At 48.4% G+C, this 16,920-nt stretch overlaps 1 protein-coding gene across 2 annotated transcripts in view; it reads left to right on the top strand.

The window, feature by feature from the left end:
• RUNX1 (RUNX family transcription factor 1) overlaps positions 1–16,920 on the top strand; it is a 231,683-nt gene that overhangs the window by 122,711 nt on the left and 92,052 nt on the right. For both annotated transcript variants that reach the window (XM_019476441.2, XM_006278424.4), the window contains exon 3: positions 13,141–13,394. In XM_019476441.2, coding sequence (XP_019331986.1) covers positions 13,141–13,394 — 254 coding nt within the window. The remainder of the gene's footprint in view (positions 1–13,140; positions 13,395–16,920) is intronic.

Raw genomic sequence — 16,920 nt, 5'->3', positions numbered from 1 at the left:
GTAGGCAAATTTGAAATTAAAAAAGAGTGTGAGGGAAGCTAAGGCCAATATCCCTTTTTCTTTTTACCTTGTCCTGTACTTTCTGGGTATGGCAGAGAGGTTAAAAGAGAATGTAATCTTTCATATTACAAACACAGTTGTTAAAGTAGGAAAATGAATTAAAGGCAGAATTGGCGGCCTTATTGTTCATCCAGGAAAACTAATTCTGACATTCATGATGCAAGAACCTCTAATTGTAGGTCTTTTCCACACTCTCCCTGAGGAAAAGCGCAGATCCCAGTCTATTTCCTTACTGCTCGTTTGTGAAACAGAAGTGGGAATGTGAAGCAAGTTCTTTGGAGAGCTTTCTCCTGGGAAATAAAAGAGTTACCAGCTTTCACCCATCTTCCTCATTCTCCAAATAGCTCTAGGAAATGTAGAGAGAAGAGAAGGGGAGAAAGATTTTCTGTCCTTGCAACTAGAAATACTAGATGATTTTTCTATTAAGCAACCAGAAGGACTTGAAGAGCAATTCTTTCACAAAATAGAGAAAGGTAATATCACCTGCCTAGTGACACATCTATCACAGTGTAATGTCAGGAATAGTACCATAATTTTCTTTGTGGTTTACTGCCACATCATTCCACAATCCCATGCTTCTTTAAATCTTTGTGAAGAAGGAAAAATATATTATTTTGTATCCTTATTTTTCCCACTTAATCCCCCTTCAGACTCTGAAGTTGTGCATGAGCACAACTTTTCTGCTGGCTAAGTATGGCTAGATGTGGCTCTCTCTGGAAGTCATCATCCTTGACATATACTAATGAGCAGAGAGAAGTAGTTAGACATGATCAGAGGAAGCTCTGAACATGAGGTTATTTTTGCACCCTCCACCATAAAAGTAACACCCAGGGCCACTACCCCAGGCACCCATCTTCAGTTATTCTATTGGCCATGTTACTCTGAAGTCAGTAGTCTACAAGGTGCAAATCTACCCTGCCTCTATATACTAACTTCAGGCATTCCCTCCAATTTTGAACTAAATGCACTACCCTCCACAACATCTGTAGGCCTTGGTTACATGAACTGGTTCAAAGAAAGAGGACTAGAGAATGAGGAGGATTGTTATAATGGGATATACATAATGGGATATCCTGTGAACTATAAAGTATAGCTTACAGGATCATAGGAAAGTAGGGCTGCAAGGTTCCAGTCCCCTGCTCAAGGCAAGATCATCCCTGATTAAAGCATCCCAGCCAAGTATCTAACCTGTGCTTGAAAATTTACAGGGACAGAGTGAAAAAAAACTATTTGTCGTTGTCCTGTTCTATTGTTTATTTTGATATGACAGAGTGTAACTGGAAAAATCACATTTCATCCTGAAGCATCATAAAAAAATACAGTACCATTTTTTTTCCTGGGATGTCCCACTGTAAAATTATTATGGGCCTTATTGTTCAATTTCTGCTCATTAGAGAACTAAGTCCAGAAAAAATACCTCCCTTCATTTGGGGCTTTTCTGGAGCCTGCACACCTCCCAGCACAAATTAGCATAGCTTCAGGGCTACTTTAATTTACCCTTTGCTGCCTTTAGCCCCAGGATTCCTTCTAACAGGAGAGGCCCTGTTAGTGCCTAACCCATGTCCCCAACCCCACCTATGGCATGCCCCCTGTTCTAGCCACTGTGCCCACAGTGAAGCAAAATAATGGTGCCATCTCCGTGCAGTGTATGGAATCACCGCTTGCCAGAGTTATTCTCCAGTAGCCAGGTGAGCTCTTACAATGCACAAAACAATGGGATTATTTGGGCCCTATATTCCATTTGCTGACATAGTTCATCTTCAGTATTCCTACAGAATATATGATATACCATCACCAGCCTAAACATTACCTTAGCTGTACGCTGTTATTATGTAAATCTTTGTATATCAAGTGCCAGGAAAAACACTAGGTGTGAAAGATGTTATTTATACTAATCTGGGCATGTAATGCACACCATGTAATGGTATGCAAAGCTTCTTTTTTAAGTCTCAAAGCAGCTGCTACATATACACAGTGGTAATTTTTCAACTCACTTCCATTCCCTCTCCACCCCACATTCCAAAGTATTTCAAGTAATTGGCTTCCACTTTAGGGATTGGCTACAAAATTATGGTATTGTATTAAATTAAAATTAAAGAATACTTTTTTCTTTAATTTATCCAGTCCCCCTGACTTTTGAGCGGTGTCAAGAAAACCTGCAGTGCATTTGTGTGTTAGTTTTCAGAGGGTCCCTACACTGGCTTCAAATCATGAAGGCTGCAGGGGCAGCTCGTGCATCACCGCACTTCTTGGCACTGTTCCTGCTATTTCGAAATTCTCCCCTTAGAGGAGGCCTTCTCAAGCTCTGACTTGAAAAGTTCGAGTGATGTTGATTCCTTAGCTTCCCTGGAAGCATGTTCTACTGTCTATTTGATCTTAGGATCACCATTGCCCCGCTCTTAAAACTGAACTTGTTTTACTTCAGTTGGCATCTGTTATTTCTTGTCTTATCATTTTAACTAATGAAAACAGCTCCTCCTCTTCCACTTTATAGTACTCTTTCATGTACTTGTAAACTATAGTCATGCTGTCCCCTTTGGCTTTCCTTTTGTCCCAAATATACGTATATATTTAATTTCTTTAATCTTTCCTTATAGGTAGCTCCTTCCAGACCTTTTATCACTGTAGTTGCCCTTCTCTGTAATCTATCTCATGTATTGATAGATAGCCAATAATACAGTGCTCAGAACTAAATGCATTTCTCCAGCTGTGATCAGAGTGCTGTGAAAAGGAGTTGCTTCCTTGGGCTTGTCTGTGATCCCTTTACATAAATTTGTCTAATAGCTATTCCTTGTATGACCTACAATGCAGCACTGAATAACTAATTAAAAAAAAAAAAGGTTGCTTGCAAGCTACACATACATGTTTCAAGTTTCTTGCCAACAGAATTTAGAATATACATATTATAAACAACTGAAAGGGGAGTCTTGCAAAGTGAACTTTGACCAGTCCGCCACTTCAGCATATGGATGTATGGACACTAGATCAAAACACAATGCGTAAAAATATCCTGTACCAGCATATTATACAGCATACTGGAACCAGACTGTGACCCAAGTTATGCCCCCTTGTAAGAGATTGAGAAATAAGAATTCCCCCTGCCCGTCTGCCTGGCTACCCCTGTCTTGGCTCTGGGTGTATTGGAGAAAGCATGCACTGAATGCCTATTTCCCCATACACACCCTGGAACAGGTGTGTGGGGAGCGGCGAGGAATGAACAGAGCCTTGACTTTCGCCCCTAACAATCCTGCCAGCAAAACTGAGCTGGCTTGGGGGTGGCTGGAGGAAGAGGGATTATAGTTGACTGCTGGTAAAACTCAGTGGTCAATTATTGTATCCTTGGCCCAATCCACAAGAAAAAGGGAATTGGGGAGGGACTTGGGCAGGGAGATAACCATATCTCAGAGATGCAGTGAACCTCAGGGTGGCCACAGAGGTGCCCCATTTTATTAATGATATCAGTGTATCTGGCTTTGAATTATATCAATGTATGTTTTTAAAAGCATATCCAGAACTCATTCTATATTCATAATCTTCATTAAAACAGTTGGACTAGCATCCCATAGTCTGGTCCCTTTGAAATCTTCATGCAAAGGAGCTTTTCTGTGGCCCCACATCAACTCAGTCCTTCTCCCAAAAAAAACTTGGAAGAACAGATAGGCCCCACAGTATAAGCTGAAGGCCAAGGCATCGAGGGTTAATGTCTGTATCCAGCTCCCCACAACTATGCCTACACCAAGCGCTGCTTGTTTGATTACCAGGAAAGAAAGAAATAAGCCTTTTAACCAGCAGTTGAAGTTTCTGAATGCTCTTAGGATATAAATAAAAATAACTCGCCCTAGTATTAGCTCTTTTTATCTGTAGCTCTTAAAATATTTTACAAAGGTATAAGAGACCTTACATGATTTGTAGCCTTGTGTAAACCATATTACAGTTAATGGAGTCCTGAAGGGGCAAAAATGTGAATCTGTCTTGCAAGGCTCCTGTCTAAAAAAAAAGCATACAAACTTCTGGCCAAGAGCAACAATAAAATTCCACTCTTGGGGTTCAGTAGAATTCCTTTTTCTGTAAACCTGTCTGACAAAAGGCAGGGAGATAACCAAAAGTAAAGGAGCTGAGTTAAGCTGTCATAGTTTCCAGTTGGCTCCATGATAGACAAGGCTGTGATCAAGCTGACATAAGTTGAGCAGTAGTTACCTCACCTGCCTCAAAACCTCAGTCTTGGCAAAACGATGGATTAACAAAGCACATGCTAACCCACTGAAGTAAGGATGCAGAGCTAAATGTCATTGAACCTTGGAGAATTGGAGGATATTGTAAGCTGTTTCAAATGTTCTCATGTACAGGTTAAAATATATACATGAAATATTTAACACGTACGTGAAGCCATTGTGTGTTATAATGAGCTTCATATTGTTTTAACTACATTGTATTAAAATGTAGTACCTGATACACATTCAGAAGGTAGGCAGCACAAAAATATTTTGTTACATTAAATAATGGAAGAGTCCTACTATCTAACCCCTGATAGAAGTAAGGAATGCTCACACAGTTAAGGGCTTTCTGCAGCAGAGCTTTAATAAACAAGTTAAAAAAATTAAATGCAAAGTGCCCTGGCCCATCAATGAATTAAGCACGTGCATGCTTTTATTCACATAAAGATTCCTGGAACCACTGAGAAGATAAGATTGCACATGTGTAGTGTTTGCAGAATCCAGACAGTAGCCAGTTTTTTAGTTTATGCTTTTATTATGTGTATACTTAATCTGTTATGGTCTGTGCCTTTTTCCCTTTGACATTGCTGTTCTTGCTGCCCTTTCTCCATTAAAAAAAAATCAACACCACATGTATGTAAGTTATTCCAAACAAAATCTTTTTTCAGCACATTTGACTTTTGAGTACTAATATTCACATGTAGAAGCTGTAGCTTACGTTTTACTCGTGCTCTAATTTTCCTTTTGCAATGTATATTGTTTAAAAGTCAGCCCTAAATCGTTTCTTTCTTGTATTTCCAAAGCTTTTGCTTAACTGTATTATGTAAAAAGCTCAGTATTTTGTGGTGTAGTAATCCTGTATGACAGAAGCAACCCATGGTGGGTAAAGATTCAGTTGTGGTTTGTTTACTGCTGTAATAAACTGAACTTAAAATGTAAGCGGCACCATGAACCATTTAAAATACAAGCTGCAATTCACATTTTAGAATCAGTCTTACACCAACACTTCACAATATCTAATGAAGATTATTAGTACTGGGAATTCTAAAGAAACCTATTCTGGTAGGAAAAACACTGTCTTTTAATGTGGATGGGTAATTTCCCTTCAAATATACCAAGTATCAATTCAGTAGCTGTTGTCCTTCATACCATCTTCTGTTTTCATAGTCTTTACAGAAAATTAATCCATCTAGACATGTTCAGGGTGCTGTGGATTCATATTACATTTCCTCTGTTCTTCATGCAAAGATAAATAAAAATGGAAGATGATAAAATGAAATAACCACATTATTAAAAGCATTAATGCTAATAGAAATTTAAAATTAAATTAAATTAACCAGTTATTTTCATCACAGTATCTATCATATCTCTTCCACTCATATATTTCTTCTTTTTAACACTTGTTTTAATCTAAAACCTAGTTTTTTGTTATTTAAATTTTTATTATTATCCTTGATTTAATTTTACATCCTCTCCAAGATTAATAATGCCAGAAGATACAAAATTGTGAGTTTGCAATATTTGATTCATCTTCTATTAAAATTTGAAATTGTGCATCTTTTTCCATGTTGACGTGTATAATAAACCGTTCTGCTTTGTCTTTAAAACAAATAGTTCAGATTAAGAAGGATCTAGATTACTGCATGAAATTTAAAATATACTGAAGAATTTAAGCAGTAAAATAATTCTTCCCACCTGACTAAAACTGAACTACCCTATTGTGAACAAAAACATAAACATCAAATTATACGTTTATTTTTAAAGACAAATAGATCCACATATGCATCACTAAAATTATTCTTATCTATACAATGTCTATAAAAAGGTTATCCACTAATAATATGTCCCAGATGTGAAAAAAAAATGGTAAACTATTTTATAATCCCTAGCTGCCTCTAAAATTGCTCCTTAAAACTAAAATGAAATGTGTCAGAAGTAATTTAGAGCCAAGATGATTGACTACAAGGGGAAATTGAACAGCAAATAATTTGCTAGAATGTTTTACAGGTATGACACACATTTTTTGAACATACACAAAACATTTTCTGGCTAAATCCTGAGGTTTTTACAGTGTCTTCTGTTTACATCAGAGATCCAGTGCTCCCTTAATAAATATATGGAGCGAAGGGTATCGCCAGGATCCTCATGCTTAAAGACACGTTTTGTTTTTGCCACAGAAGGCGGTGTCAAGGTCCTGTGCTTCGGACCTGATGGAAACCCACTTCAAATAACAGTTTGAATGATCCTGCTCGCTCTTGGGGGGGGGACAAATCCCACCCGAGCGCATCACTTTTCTATTTCCTTGAGCAAAATAGGAAATTACAAGCCGCGAAAAGCCCTTCTAAAACGTCGCTGTCATTCCCTTGTGTAGCAGGAGAGGAGAAGGACCCGCGTCTGCGGGGTGTAGTGGCAAGAAACTTTCCTCAATGAGCGTGCGGGGCTGTCAATGCGTGAGGAGGGAGCTGGCGGGGTTTGCAGGGCGGTGAAACCCGGACTCGCGTGCAGCTCTCTAACAACCCACTAGCAAAGTGCCAGCCCATCGCGATCGGCTAAAGGAGGGAGGGCCGGGGGGGATCGGCCTCGGCTCGGAAGCTCTTCTTGGAAATGTCAAATCCAAGCGAGCGATGCTTTTGAAATGCCTGCTGAATCGCTGAATTGACCCCTTCCTCGGGAGCCTCTCGAGAGGATTACTCACTAACCGGCTAGGCAGCACGCTGGGACCTGAGATCCCCAGAAAGTACCACGGGTACGGTCTGCTTGGGCTTCAGTGTGTGCAAACGCGATCGTGCAACTCCTCCTCCTCTTGTGGAGGGTCCCTGACGAGCAAGGCACCGGCTCGGGCTGGGGGTGCAGGGGAGAGTCTTGGCGGAGCTGAGTAGTGCTTTCCCCCTTGCCGGGGCGTGGTGCACAGCTGCGAGGCTTCCCGGCAGCTCGGATCGGACCCATCGCCACACTTGACCGAGACCCCCTGCTGACAAGGTGCTGGCAGCCAAGGTCGCCTCCTCCTCAGCCCTCCAGCTGCTAGACCGATCGCCTGGGCTCTAGCTCTCCCATCAGATCCATCTTCTCTCCAGCCGGCTTGTCCGGGCAGGGAAAGGGGCCCTAGCGAGCCCCCTCTGGCTGGCTGAGCCGCTGGAGAGTGGCAGGTGCCTAGAAGTTGCTTGGATAGCTTGGGCTTGCCACGCAGGGAGCTGCAGGGTCGGGGGGGAGAGTGTTTCCCCCAGCCTCCCTGAGCTGTTTGTAGAAAATGAGCATGCAAGGGAGCTCTAGTGCAGCGGGTCTCAACCTTTTTTTTTGTGCTAGGATCCATTCATAAGCATCAATGGCCAGTCCTGACCTAGTGCCCCTCATTCCCGACCCGCTGCCCCTGCTGTGTGTGGGGCAGGTGGAAGCCCCAAGCAACCCCTCATGGGCTGGAGCTCTGCCAGCCTGCAAGAGAAAAACGCCCGTTTCCCACATTTTTCTCCTTTTAAAGGTGAATGCATTTGCTTGACAACCCTTTCACATATTCTTGCCACCCACTTTTGGGTCGCAATCCACAGGTTAAGAAACACAGCCCTAGTCCAACCCCCTGCTCACAGCAGGAGCGTCCCCAGGTAGATCATCCCAGCCAAAGTTTTGTCTAGCCGGGTCTTAAAAACCTCCAAGGATGGAGATTGCACCACCTCTCTGGGCAACCTGTTCCAGTGTTTTACTGCCCTCCTAGTGAGAAAGTCTTTTCTTAATGTCTAACCCGGTGTTTCCCAACCAGTGTGCCACAGCACAAAAGTGTGCCATCAGAAATGAACAGGTGTGTCGCAGAATTTGGCCATGGCAATGAGTCACAATGAGCTACAATAGGTGTGAGGATGCCTTTACAGGTGTGCTAAGAAAATTTTATTAACGTAAGTGTGCCTTGGGCTGGAAAAGATTGGGAAATACTGATCTCACCTAAACTTCCCCTGCTGCTACTTGAGATCATTGCTCCTTATTCTGTCATCTGCCACCGCTGAGAACAGCCCAGCTCCATCCTTTCTGGAACCCCCTTCAGGGACCTGAAGGCTGCTATTAAATCCCCCCTCAGTCTTCTCTTCTGCAGACTAAAAAAGCCAATTCCCTCAGCCTTTCCTCAGAAGCCCCCTGTACTGCAGCCCCTGAGCCAGTTTCCTTGCCCTCCGCCGGACTCAGCAATGTGTCAACCTCCTTTCTGTAGTGGGGTGGGGGCAAAACTGGGCGCAGGGTGGGAGCTGGTGCGGGTAAGCGAGGTGTGCAGAGCAGCAGGCAGCTTGCCCCTGTGAGGTTTGCTGCCGCCCTACAGAAAGGGCTCAGGGAAGGCAGGGAGGCTTGGCGGGGGCTGAAAGAGGCAGCTGCATGAGGATCATGCATCACCCACTGCCCTGGGCAGGAGGAACTGAGAGAGGTTGCAGCCCTGCACGCTGGAGGCTCCGGAGATGGCCTGTGCGGGGCATTGCTTGCGCTGCTCCCACATTTGGTGGTTGAGGAGCTGCTGGGGAGGCTGCAGAGCCCGGCAGCGCACGGCGAGGCTGGGATCCCCAACCCCGTCTTGCTCTTGCCCGGCACCTCCTTCCCCTGCAGGGAGGGAAGGCTGCCGGCCCCCTCCAGTGGCCGTTGCGCAGCTCTGCAGCCGCCGCCTGGGCAAGGCCGGGAGTGCTGCTATGGCTCCTGCTTTTGCATGAGATGATTGGGATTGCCTAAGAAGCTGTTAGCAGCCCAGGGACCCAAGAAGCAAGCTTCCTCTTTGCCTCCGAAAGCAGAGCCCTGTCCTCCCTCCCTCTATTCCCTATATAGGCTCTTGCAGGGGATTTTCTTAAATAGCATGCCTGCTTTCCCCAGGGCCTTTGGACCAGACATGCCTGTTTCCCCCGTTCCCCTCATCCCTGAACTACACCTGCTGTTTCCTGCCTCCCCTCCCCATATCCTGTCTCTTAGTGGGAGCCACTGCTGGTCTCAGTCTCAGTTGCTGAAGGGAGAAGTAAGGCCAAAGGCACAGGCACCCAGGGGGAGCTGACAAGGGAAAGCATGAAGAGCGCTGGTTTGGAGACTAGAGCAGCATTCCTCAACTCATGGGTCCCAATCCAAAAGTGGGTCACAAGAATATATGAAAGGGTTGCGAACACACTTAAAAAATGTAGTCTTCTTTGAAAGGAGAAAAATGTGGGAAACTGTGACTTCTCTTGCAGGCTGGCAGAGCTCCAGCCTGCAAGGGGCTGCTTGGTGGCCCTCCATGCCCCATACACTGGGGGGCTGGGGCCTGCGGGCAGGAGTGAGAGGCACTGGGTCAGGACTGGCCATCAATGTTTACAAATGGGTCCTGGTACAAAAAAAGATTGAGAACCGCTGCATTAGAGCATCTTTGGAAGTGGGGGAGGGAGGCAGGGACATGTGAAGCTCCCTCAGGAGAGTGTTAGGTCCATCATGGGATCAGGGTTGTGGTTTTTTTGGCAGAACAGTGTTGGCACTCAGTCAACACCAGCAAATGCTTAGACACCATTACAAGCAAGGGTGGGCTTGCCAGGCAAGCCTGCTGACCTTGTTTTTACTAGACATATGTGCCCCCTATCCCCCACCCCCTCCCACCCAACACCAAACAAATCACAGCGAGCTACCATGAGTTTTGCTCTTCCAGTGCTACCAAGCAGACAGGCACCAGTGTAGACAAGGCACCACCAGAACAGCCCCTTGATGAAGCCCTGCTCTGGGCTAGCAAGGGTATGAAACTTCATGGAGAAAAAGCCAGTGTAGACATAGGCTAAAGATCATAGATCAGAGTGGGCCTAGAGCAGATTTGTAGCAGCATCTCTCCTGACTGATCCCAGCTGGGTGAAAGGCAAAAAATTAAAATAAGTAAACTGGTGATATGACTGTCCCCCATGAAATGCCGCACACAGTGTGTGTACTGGCTTCCGTGTTGGCCCAGCTCACTCTAACAGCATTGGTAATACCATCTTGCCCCAAGTGAGATAAGCTGGTGGCTTGCAAGAGAGAGACTTGCCCCAGGGCTGAGCATCCCATTTGCAAGGGGAGCTCTGCTTTATAGAAGTGTCCTGCCCAGCCAATGGCAGCCAAGGGCAATGGCAGACTGGCCTTGGGATCTGACTTGGTTTTGGCTGCTTCTGACTTGGCCTGTGGCACTGCTGGAGGAGCAGCGCAAGAGCGGTGGCTGAGACGGTGGTAGCTGTTGAGAGGAAGGGAGGAAGGACAGAAGAAAGCGCAAGAGTCACTGGCCTCTGATAGGTGTGGAATGAGGTGGCCTAAAGCAAAGGAGGAGGGTGGATAAAATCATGAACCAATGATGCAAACCTGAGCTAGCTGGGCCTACCAGGTTACCTGGTCCCTTGGGTGGCAGGACTTGGCAGGAGCTCTGCCCTACTTTTCTGCCCAGCCCTGCCAGGTCCCTTTGCTGGGAGAATACCAGCTGGCATTTGTCCCACAGGCTGAGCTGGCCCTGCCCTGCTCTCCTGAAGACGCCCTGGGAGCACACCGGTTAATGAAACACCCTTAATCACCCTAGCTGGCCAGGGACTGGGGGAGTCTGTGTGTGTATGCGTGGAGTCTGTGTGTGCGTGTGCGTGTGCGTAGTCCATGTGTGTGTGTGTGTGTGTGTGTGTGTGTGTGTGTGTGTGTGTGTGTGTGGAGTCCATGTGCAGTGTGTGAGTGTGGAATCCGTGTATGTGGACTCCGTGTGTGTGTGTGGAGTCCGAGTGTGTGTGGAAGAGGGGGGGTCTGTGTGGGTGTACGTGGATGTGTGTGTCGCTGTGCATGTGTGGGTGTACCTGAGTGTGTGTGTGACGGAGAGCGCCCCGCAGCAGGAGGGTTGCGGCGGGGGCCGGCCCAGGTGAGGGCCCGCAGCAGCACGAGCCCGCGTGTCCGCGGCAGCCGGCCGCGGGCGCTGGGGCTCGGCGCGCTGCACAGTAGCGGCGGCGGCTGCGGCTCCCGGGCCAATTCCAGGAGCCCCTGGCCGGGCTGATCCCGGAAAGGGCTGTGATTGGCCGGCGCCCTCCCCGTATGCAAAGGAGCCGAGGGAATGACATTCCTGCGCTCTCTTACTGTAACAGGCGCGCGCTTCCAGGCAGCCCCATTCATAGCGCCGCGAGCCGCGGGAGGAGGCGGGCCCGGCTCCCGGAGCAGCGGGGCCAAACAAACAGCGCCTCAGCAGCAGGGCGGAAAGCCGCCGAGCCCGTAGGGTGTGGGCAGCCTCCAGGAAGCGCTCCGCTCCCCTCCCGACACCACGTGAAGGACTCCGCAGCTCTCGCTCGCTTTGGAAATGTGCTGCTGCTGCTTTTTATTATGGTCGTGATTATTCCGAAATGAGTGATCGCCTCGATCGGAGATTTTAACTTCTACCGAGCTGAGAACTTCTTTTTTTTTTTCTTTTTTTTTTTCCCCTCCTGTCTCTGGTTTTCTTTTTCCCTCCCCCTCTCCGCCTTTGTGGGGGAGGGAGGGGGCCTGTGGCTCTGCTCTTAGCACTTGGAGGAAGGGAAGCTCGCCGTCCCGTGCAAGTAGGCAGTTAGGGGTGGTTTGTGTTTTGCTTTTTTTTTTTTTTTTTTAACTTTGCTTGCATTCATCTACTTGAGCTGAAGCGGGGGGGAAAGGAGAAAAGGAAAAAAGAAAGAAAGAAAGAAAATCATGAGTTCCACCTGCTGGGGTTAAAAGATTGTTGAGCAGCCGGGTCCTGGGGCCGAAATAGAGGAAGACTGCCTCTGAAAGGAAGAAAGAAAGAGGCAGTGACTCACGAAAGTAGCTGCAGACTAGACTCTTGGTTGAACTTCTGAACAGTGCGTGTCTGTGCGCGTGTCCAGGAGGGAGCGCGGGAGCTCTCACACGCACCAAACCACAGGGAGAACCGCAACATCCCCGCGTCCCCCCAAACCAGCCGTCAGCTGTGGACCTCTTAGCCTCAGATCCGCCGCGGTCTTTCTAAGATTTACGAGAGACATCACACCAAAAGCGCTCGCCCTTTCTCTCTCTCTTGCTTTTCTTCCTCTTTCTCTCTTCCTTTCTTTCTCTCTTAGTCTCCCTTATCTTTTTATTCTTTCTCTGTCTCTTTTTCTTTCTTTTAGACTCTCTTTCCTTTTCTCTCGTTCCTTCTCTTTTTCTCTTCCTTTCTTTTTTTTTCTCTCTTAGCCTCTCTTTCTTTCCTTCCTTGCCTCTCTTTCTGTCTGCACACACACGTGTATAAGTGTCTACTTCCACCCTCCCCGCGGCGCCCGGAGAGGACCGTGCCAAGTGGCCGAGAGCTGCTGCCATGCGCGCACCCCCCGAGCACCGCGCCTCCAACTACTGACGCTGATTTTTAAAGGCTCCTTAGGAGAAACCGCCCCCCCAAATCAACCAAGCCAAGCCGCCCCGTGTCTCAGAGAACATGCCTGGATTTGTGCTGTGCTTAACTTCTCCGCCGAGCCCGCGGCCCGAGTTTGCTGAAGTGCCGCATAGCTGGGCGCGCGTGTGACTGGCCCCGTGTGTCCGTTCCCCCCGCCCCCGTGCCCCTGCGTGGAAGACGCTCGGGACTGACTGTAGGGACGAGGCACCTGGAGGAGCCGCGGGCCGCTGGGATCGGCTCGCGCGCGCGTGTCTGAGACTTTGCCCTGCCTAAACGCCCCCTCCCCTCCTCCTCCTCCTCCTCGCGTGGGATTTGGCAAGGCGCTCCGGGCCGGGCCGGAGACGAAGGCCCGGGATTGATGACCCGCTCGGCGCGGCGGGCGCGGGGCGCGGGTGTGCGCGCGTGCCACTGCCCCCCGCCTGCCCCGGGCCTGGCCTAGCAGCCGCGGGCGGGTGCGTGCGGGGGCCCCCCGCGCCGCCGCTCGCTCGGACCCCCCGGGACCTCCCTCCTCACTCAACAGGCTTGTTGTGATGCGTATCCCCGTAGATACCAGCACCAGCCGCCGCTTCACGCCGCCCTCCGCCGCGCTGAGCCCGGGCAAGATGAGCGAGGCGCTGCCGCTGCCCGGCGCGGACCCCAGCGGCGCCCTGGCCGGGAAGCTGAGAGGCGCGGACCGCAGCATGGTGGAGGTGCTGGCCGACCACCCCGGGGAGCTGGTCCGCACCGACAGCCCCAACTTCCTCTGCTCCGTGCTGCCCACGCACTGGCGCTGCAACAAGACGCTGCCCATCGCTTTCAAGGTACGGAGCCGGGGCTGGGAGGAGGTGGTAGTGGTTCGGGGTGGGGGGGATCGCCGCCTGGGGCCCTCCTGCCTGCCCCGCGGGCGGAGCGAGCCCTGTGGTGTCCCACTTCCCCGGGGGGATGCAGCCGCAGCCGCCTCTTCCTCTCCTCCCCCGGCCTGCAGAGCCGAGCCGAGCCGAGCCGCAGGGCACTGGGACCAGCCCCTTGGGCTCTGCGCCCCCTCCATAGGAAACCCGGCTCCAGCCCCGCCTGCTTCGGGCTTTGCACCCAGAAATACCTCCCTTCAATTGCAAATCTGGATCCAGCCCGGCCTGCCTTGGGCTTTGCACCCAGAAATACCCCGCTCCAGAGGAAGCCTGGATCCAGCCCGGGATGCTTTGGGTGTTGCACTCAGAAATACCCCTCTCAGTTGGAGACCTGGGTCCAGCCTGGCCTGTTTTGGGCTTTGCACCCAGAAATACCCCTCTCAATTTCAAATCTGGATCCAGCCCGGGCTGCCTTGGGTTTTGCACCCAGAAATACACCCTCTTAATAGGAAACCTACGAGAAACTTGCGCAGGGGCATGGCATTAGGCTTGACAAGCCGGCGGAGCCGCAGGCTGGTTTTAATCGTGGTGCCTGACTTAAAGCCCTTGCCATCCCCGGCGCCTGGCACAAGATGGGGGGGGAGGGGGGTGGATCCTTTGACAAAGCGGCTTGCGGTGCAGCTCTGCCCTTGGCAGGCCCGCGGCTGGGCTGTGCTGTGCTGTGCTGGCAGCCCCCGGCCCCCAGCGGCTAGAGAAAGCTGCCTTGATGCCCCCCGAGATGCGGCCCCGGCAGCAGGCGGAGGGAGGTGGCAGCGCCCTCCCGGGGCAGAGGACCTGTGGCCTTTGCCTTCAAGCGGGACACTTCATCTGGGGTCTGGAGGGTGGGTGCCGGGCGCGGCCGGGCCAGGGCTGAGCCTGCTCCCTTCCAGCCCCGCTTCCCAGTCACTAGGACCTGGGTGGGCTGCAGCCGCTTCCCCAGGGCGGAGGAAAGAGTCGCTCCCGAGCTCCTGCCTCCAGGGGCCAATTGATTGCCCTTCCCTGCTTGCGAGCATTTCTTCAAGCTGCCCCTCTTTCCTTTTACTCCGGGCCTATTGATCATTTCTCTGAGCTTGGGTTTTGTTTTGCTGTTTTGTTTTTGTTTTTTTTTAATTCTTTGGCCATTAATCTATATATTTCTAGCAAGGACAACATGTGTTTCCCCTTCCCCTGAGCTGTCGCAGCTCACTCTGAGCGGCCTTGTTTAAGTGGTTCCCTTCAGCAGCTGGAGCGGGCACGTTTGAATCCCTCTGTTACCTCTTGCAGCTGCCTGGTCCGGGGAAATCAGAGACCTGAATCCGGCTGGCCGGCTTTAGGATTGTGCCTGGTGTCGGAGGGTTTGATCTGCGAGGACAGTGCTGGAGGGGGGATGAGGCAGAAACAGAGAGGTCAGGGAGATTCACCCCATTCCAAGCGCACATCTGGCTTCCCCTCCGCACCTCTGCATTGCTGATTGCCCTAGGAGTGTGCCAGCTGTGCGCCGCACCTCTGGATTGCGGATGGCCCTCGGAGCGTGCCAGCTGTTCGCTTTCAAGTGACCGAGGCACGCGGGGGGGGGGGAAGAGATTTTATCCTGTATGGGGAAGGCGAATGGGGGTAGTCCGCTGCGGAGTCCCATCACAGCCCTTCCAAACGCAGGCTAGAACCACCTAGTGCCTCCGCAAGGTGGTTGCCCAGACAAAACTGGAGTCGAGAGCTCAGCAGCGCAAGGTGCAGAAGGAAAGAGTCCCTCTCGCATCATGCCCCAGCCGCCAGGTGGAAACAAAAGCCTTTCTGGGGCGGGGGGTCGTTATAGGGCGGCTTTGTCGGGGAAGCGTGAGTTCCTCTTCTGTTCGGTAACGAATGAACGCTGTAGACCTTACGTTACCAGCCCTTTGCACCTTTGCCAACAAGGCAGGGGTTTCGAATGCTCGGTGCTGGCAAGATCTTTCATTTCCCCGCATGAAATTATCCAAATAGAAACAAAAAAAGACAACAGCATTTCCTGATGAACTTCTGAAAGTGTCGTCTGCGAAGCCACCTGTTTTCTAACCTCTTAGTCCCTCCCTCCCCAACAAAAACCATAGCTACTCCTGGGTACTGAGACCTGAAATATTTTACTGATCATAAAATCAGTCATAACAATGTTTGGGCACCATATATTTCCCCCAGTATGTTCTTTGAGAAAAAAATCAGATCATTCTAAAGAGGACCAATCTTTAGCTCGCAAAAACAGAGTAAGAAATAATATCTAGCTGCACACGGTTCAGTTCAAATCATTTGTGTATGGCCAAGATCCTGTACTTAAATGACAATGCAGAATTGGGATTTTTAGAGTACCTGCTAACATCTACTGTAGTAATTTAAAAAAATTAAATGAACACAGAAAAAAAATTCTGACCATCTGTCTCGCCTCCAAAAATACTTCATTAAATTGAAGACTTGGAATAAGAATTACATAATAATCAAGAGGGGAAAAATGAAAGGAATTTTAAAAGAAAGCATGATTATTGGTGCAATTGAATAGTAAATTGCAGTATGGATTAATTGTCCAATATAGGATAAGGAAATAATCTAAATCCAATTTCATTTAGTTGATAGATCGAGACTGGGAGAGTCAGATGTGCTGTAGAATACATATGCTGATATTCTGTCCAATTTGCTGAAGATGTATTTTTTGAAGAGCTGAACTGTAAAACAAAGTACTAGATAGCTCCAGTCAGCAAGTCCCTACTTATCTGTTTAGTCTGTTTTATAATGTAAATGTTTGTATTTCAGTGCCTCTCGTTTATGACTGTTCATTCCAGTTTCTTTTTTGACTCTGCAAGTTTTTATACTTTTGGGGGTTTTCTTCAAATTCCTTATATTTGATGTTGTCTTTGAGGTATTAGAATACAATGGATTTTAAAATATATATTGTTTTTAATAGGACAGCACTTTCCCTGTATTTTGAAGGCTTTTCTCCATTTAATACATGCGGGTATAGTTTGTTAAACACACACAAATGCTTATGTCAAAGGATGTTTCCATAGTTGTTCTCCCTTCCATTTCATACAACGAGAGAGAGAGAGATGGAGACAGAGAGAGAGAGAGAGAGAGAGTACAGAAAGAGTGCTTTTCTATTGAAACATTATATGTATCTATGAAATGGAAAAAGAATGAGCCTATCCCGTATAGGAAAATTTGGAATACCAAGTGCTGATTACAGAAGAGGCCATGAAAGCATATTAACTTTGTTCAGAGGAGAACAAAAGACAAAAGTATGGGCCACTGAAGAGGGTTGTGGAAGAGGAAGTAGAAATATATGTATAATGAGGGAATTTTGACATTATTGTATGTGGAAGTGAAAATAAGGGTTACCAAGCACTAAAAAACAAATGGAAGAGCATTGCAGCAGGGAATATAACTTCTTACATAAAGGAAGAATTGAAACACCTGAAAAGGGAGTCTCTTGAAATGATGTTATAGGGAATTATTATGACTA

Source organism: Alligator mississippiensis, chromosome 1, assembly GCF_030867095.1.
Source record: "Alligator mississippiensis isolate rAllMis1 chromosome 1, rAllMis1, whole genome shotgun sequence".
NCBI lineage: Eukaryota > Metazoa > Chordata > Crocodylia > Alligatoridae > Alligator > Alligator mississippiensis.
The sequence above is the reverse complement of the archived record's forward strand: the minus strand, read 5'-3'. Positions and strand labels throughout refer to the sequence as shown.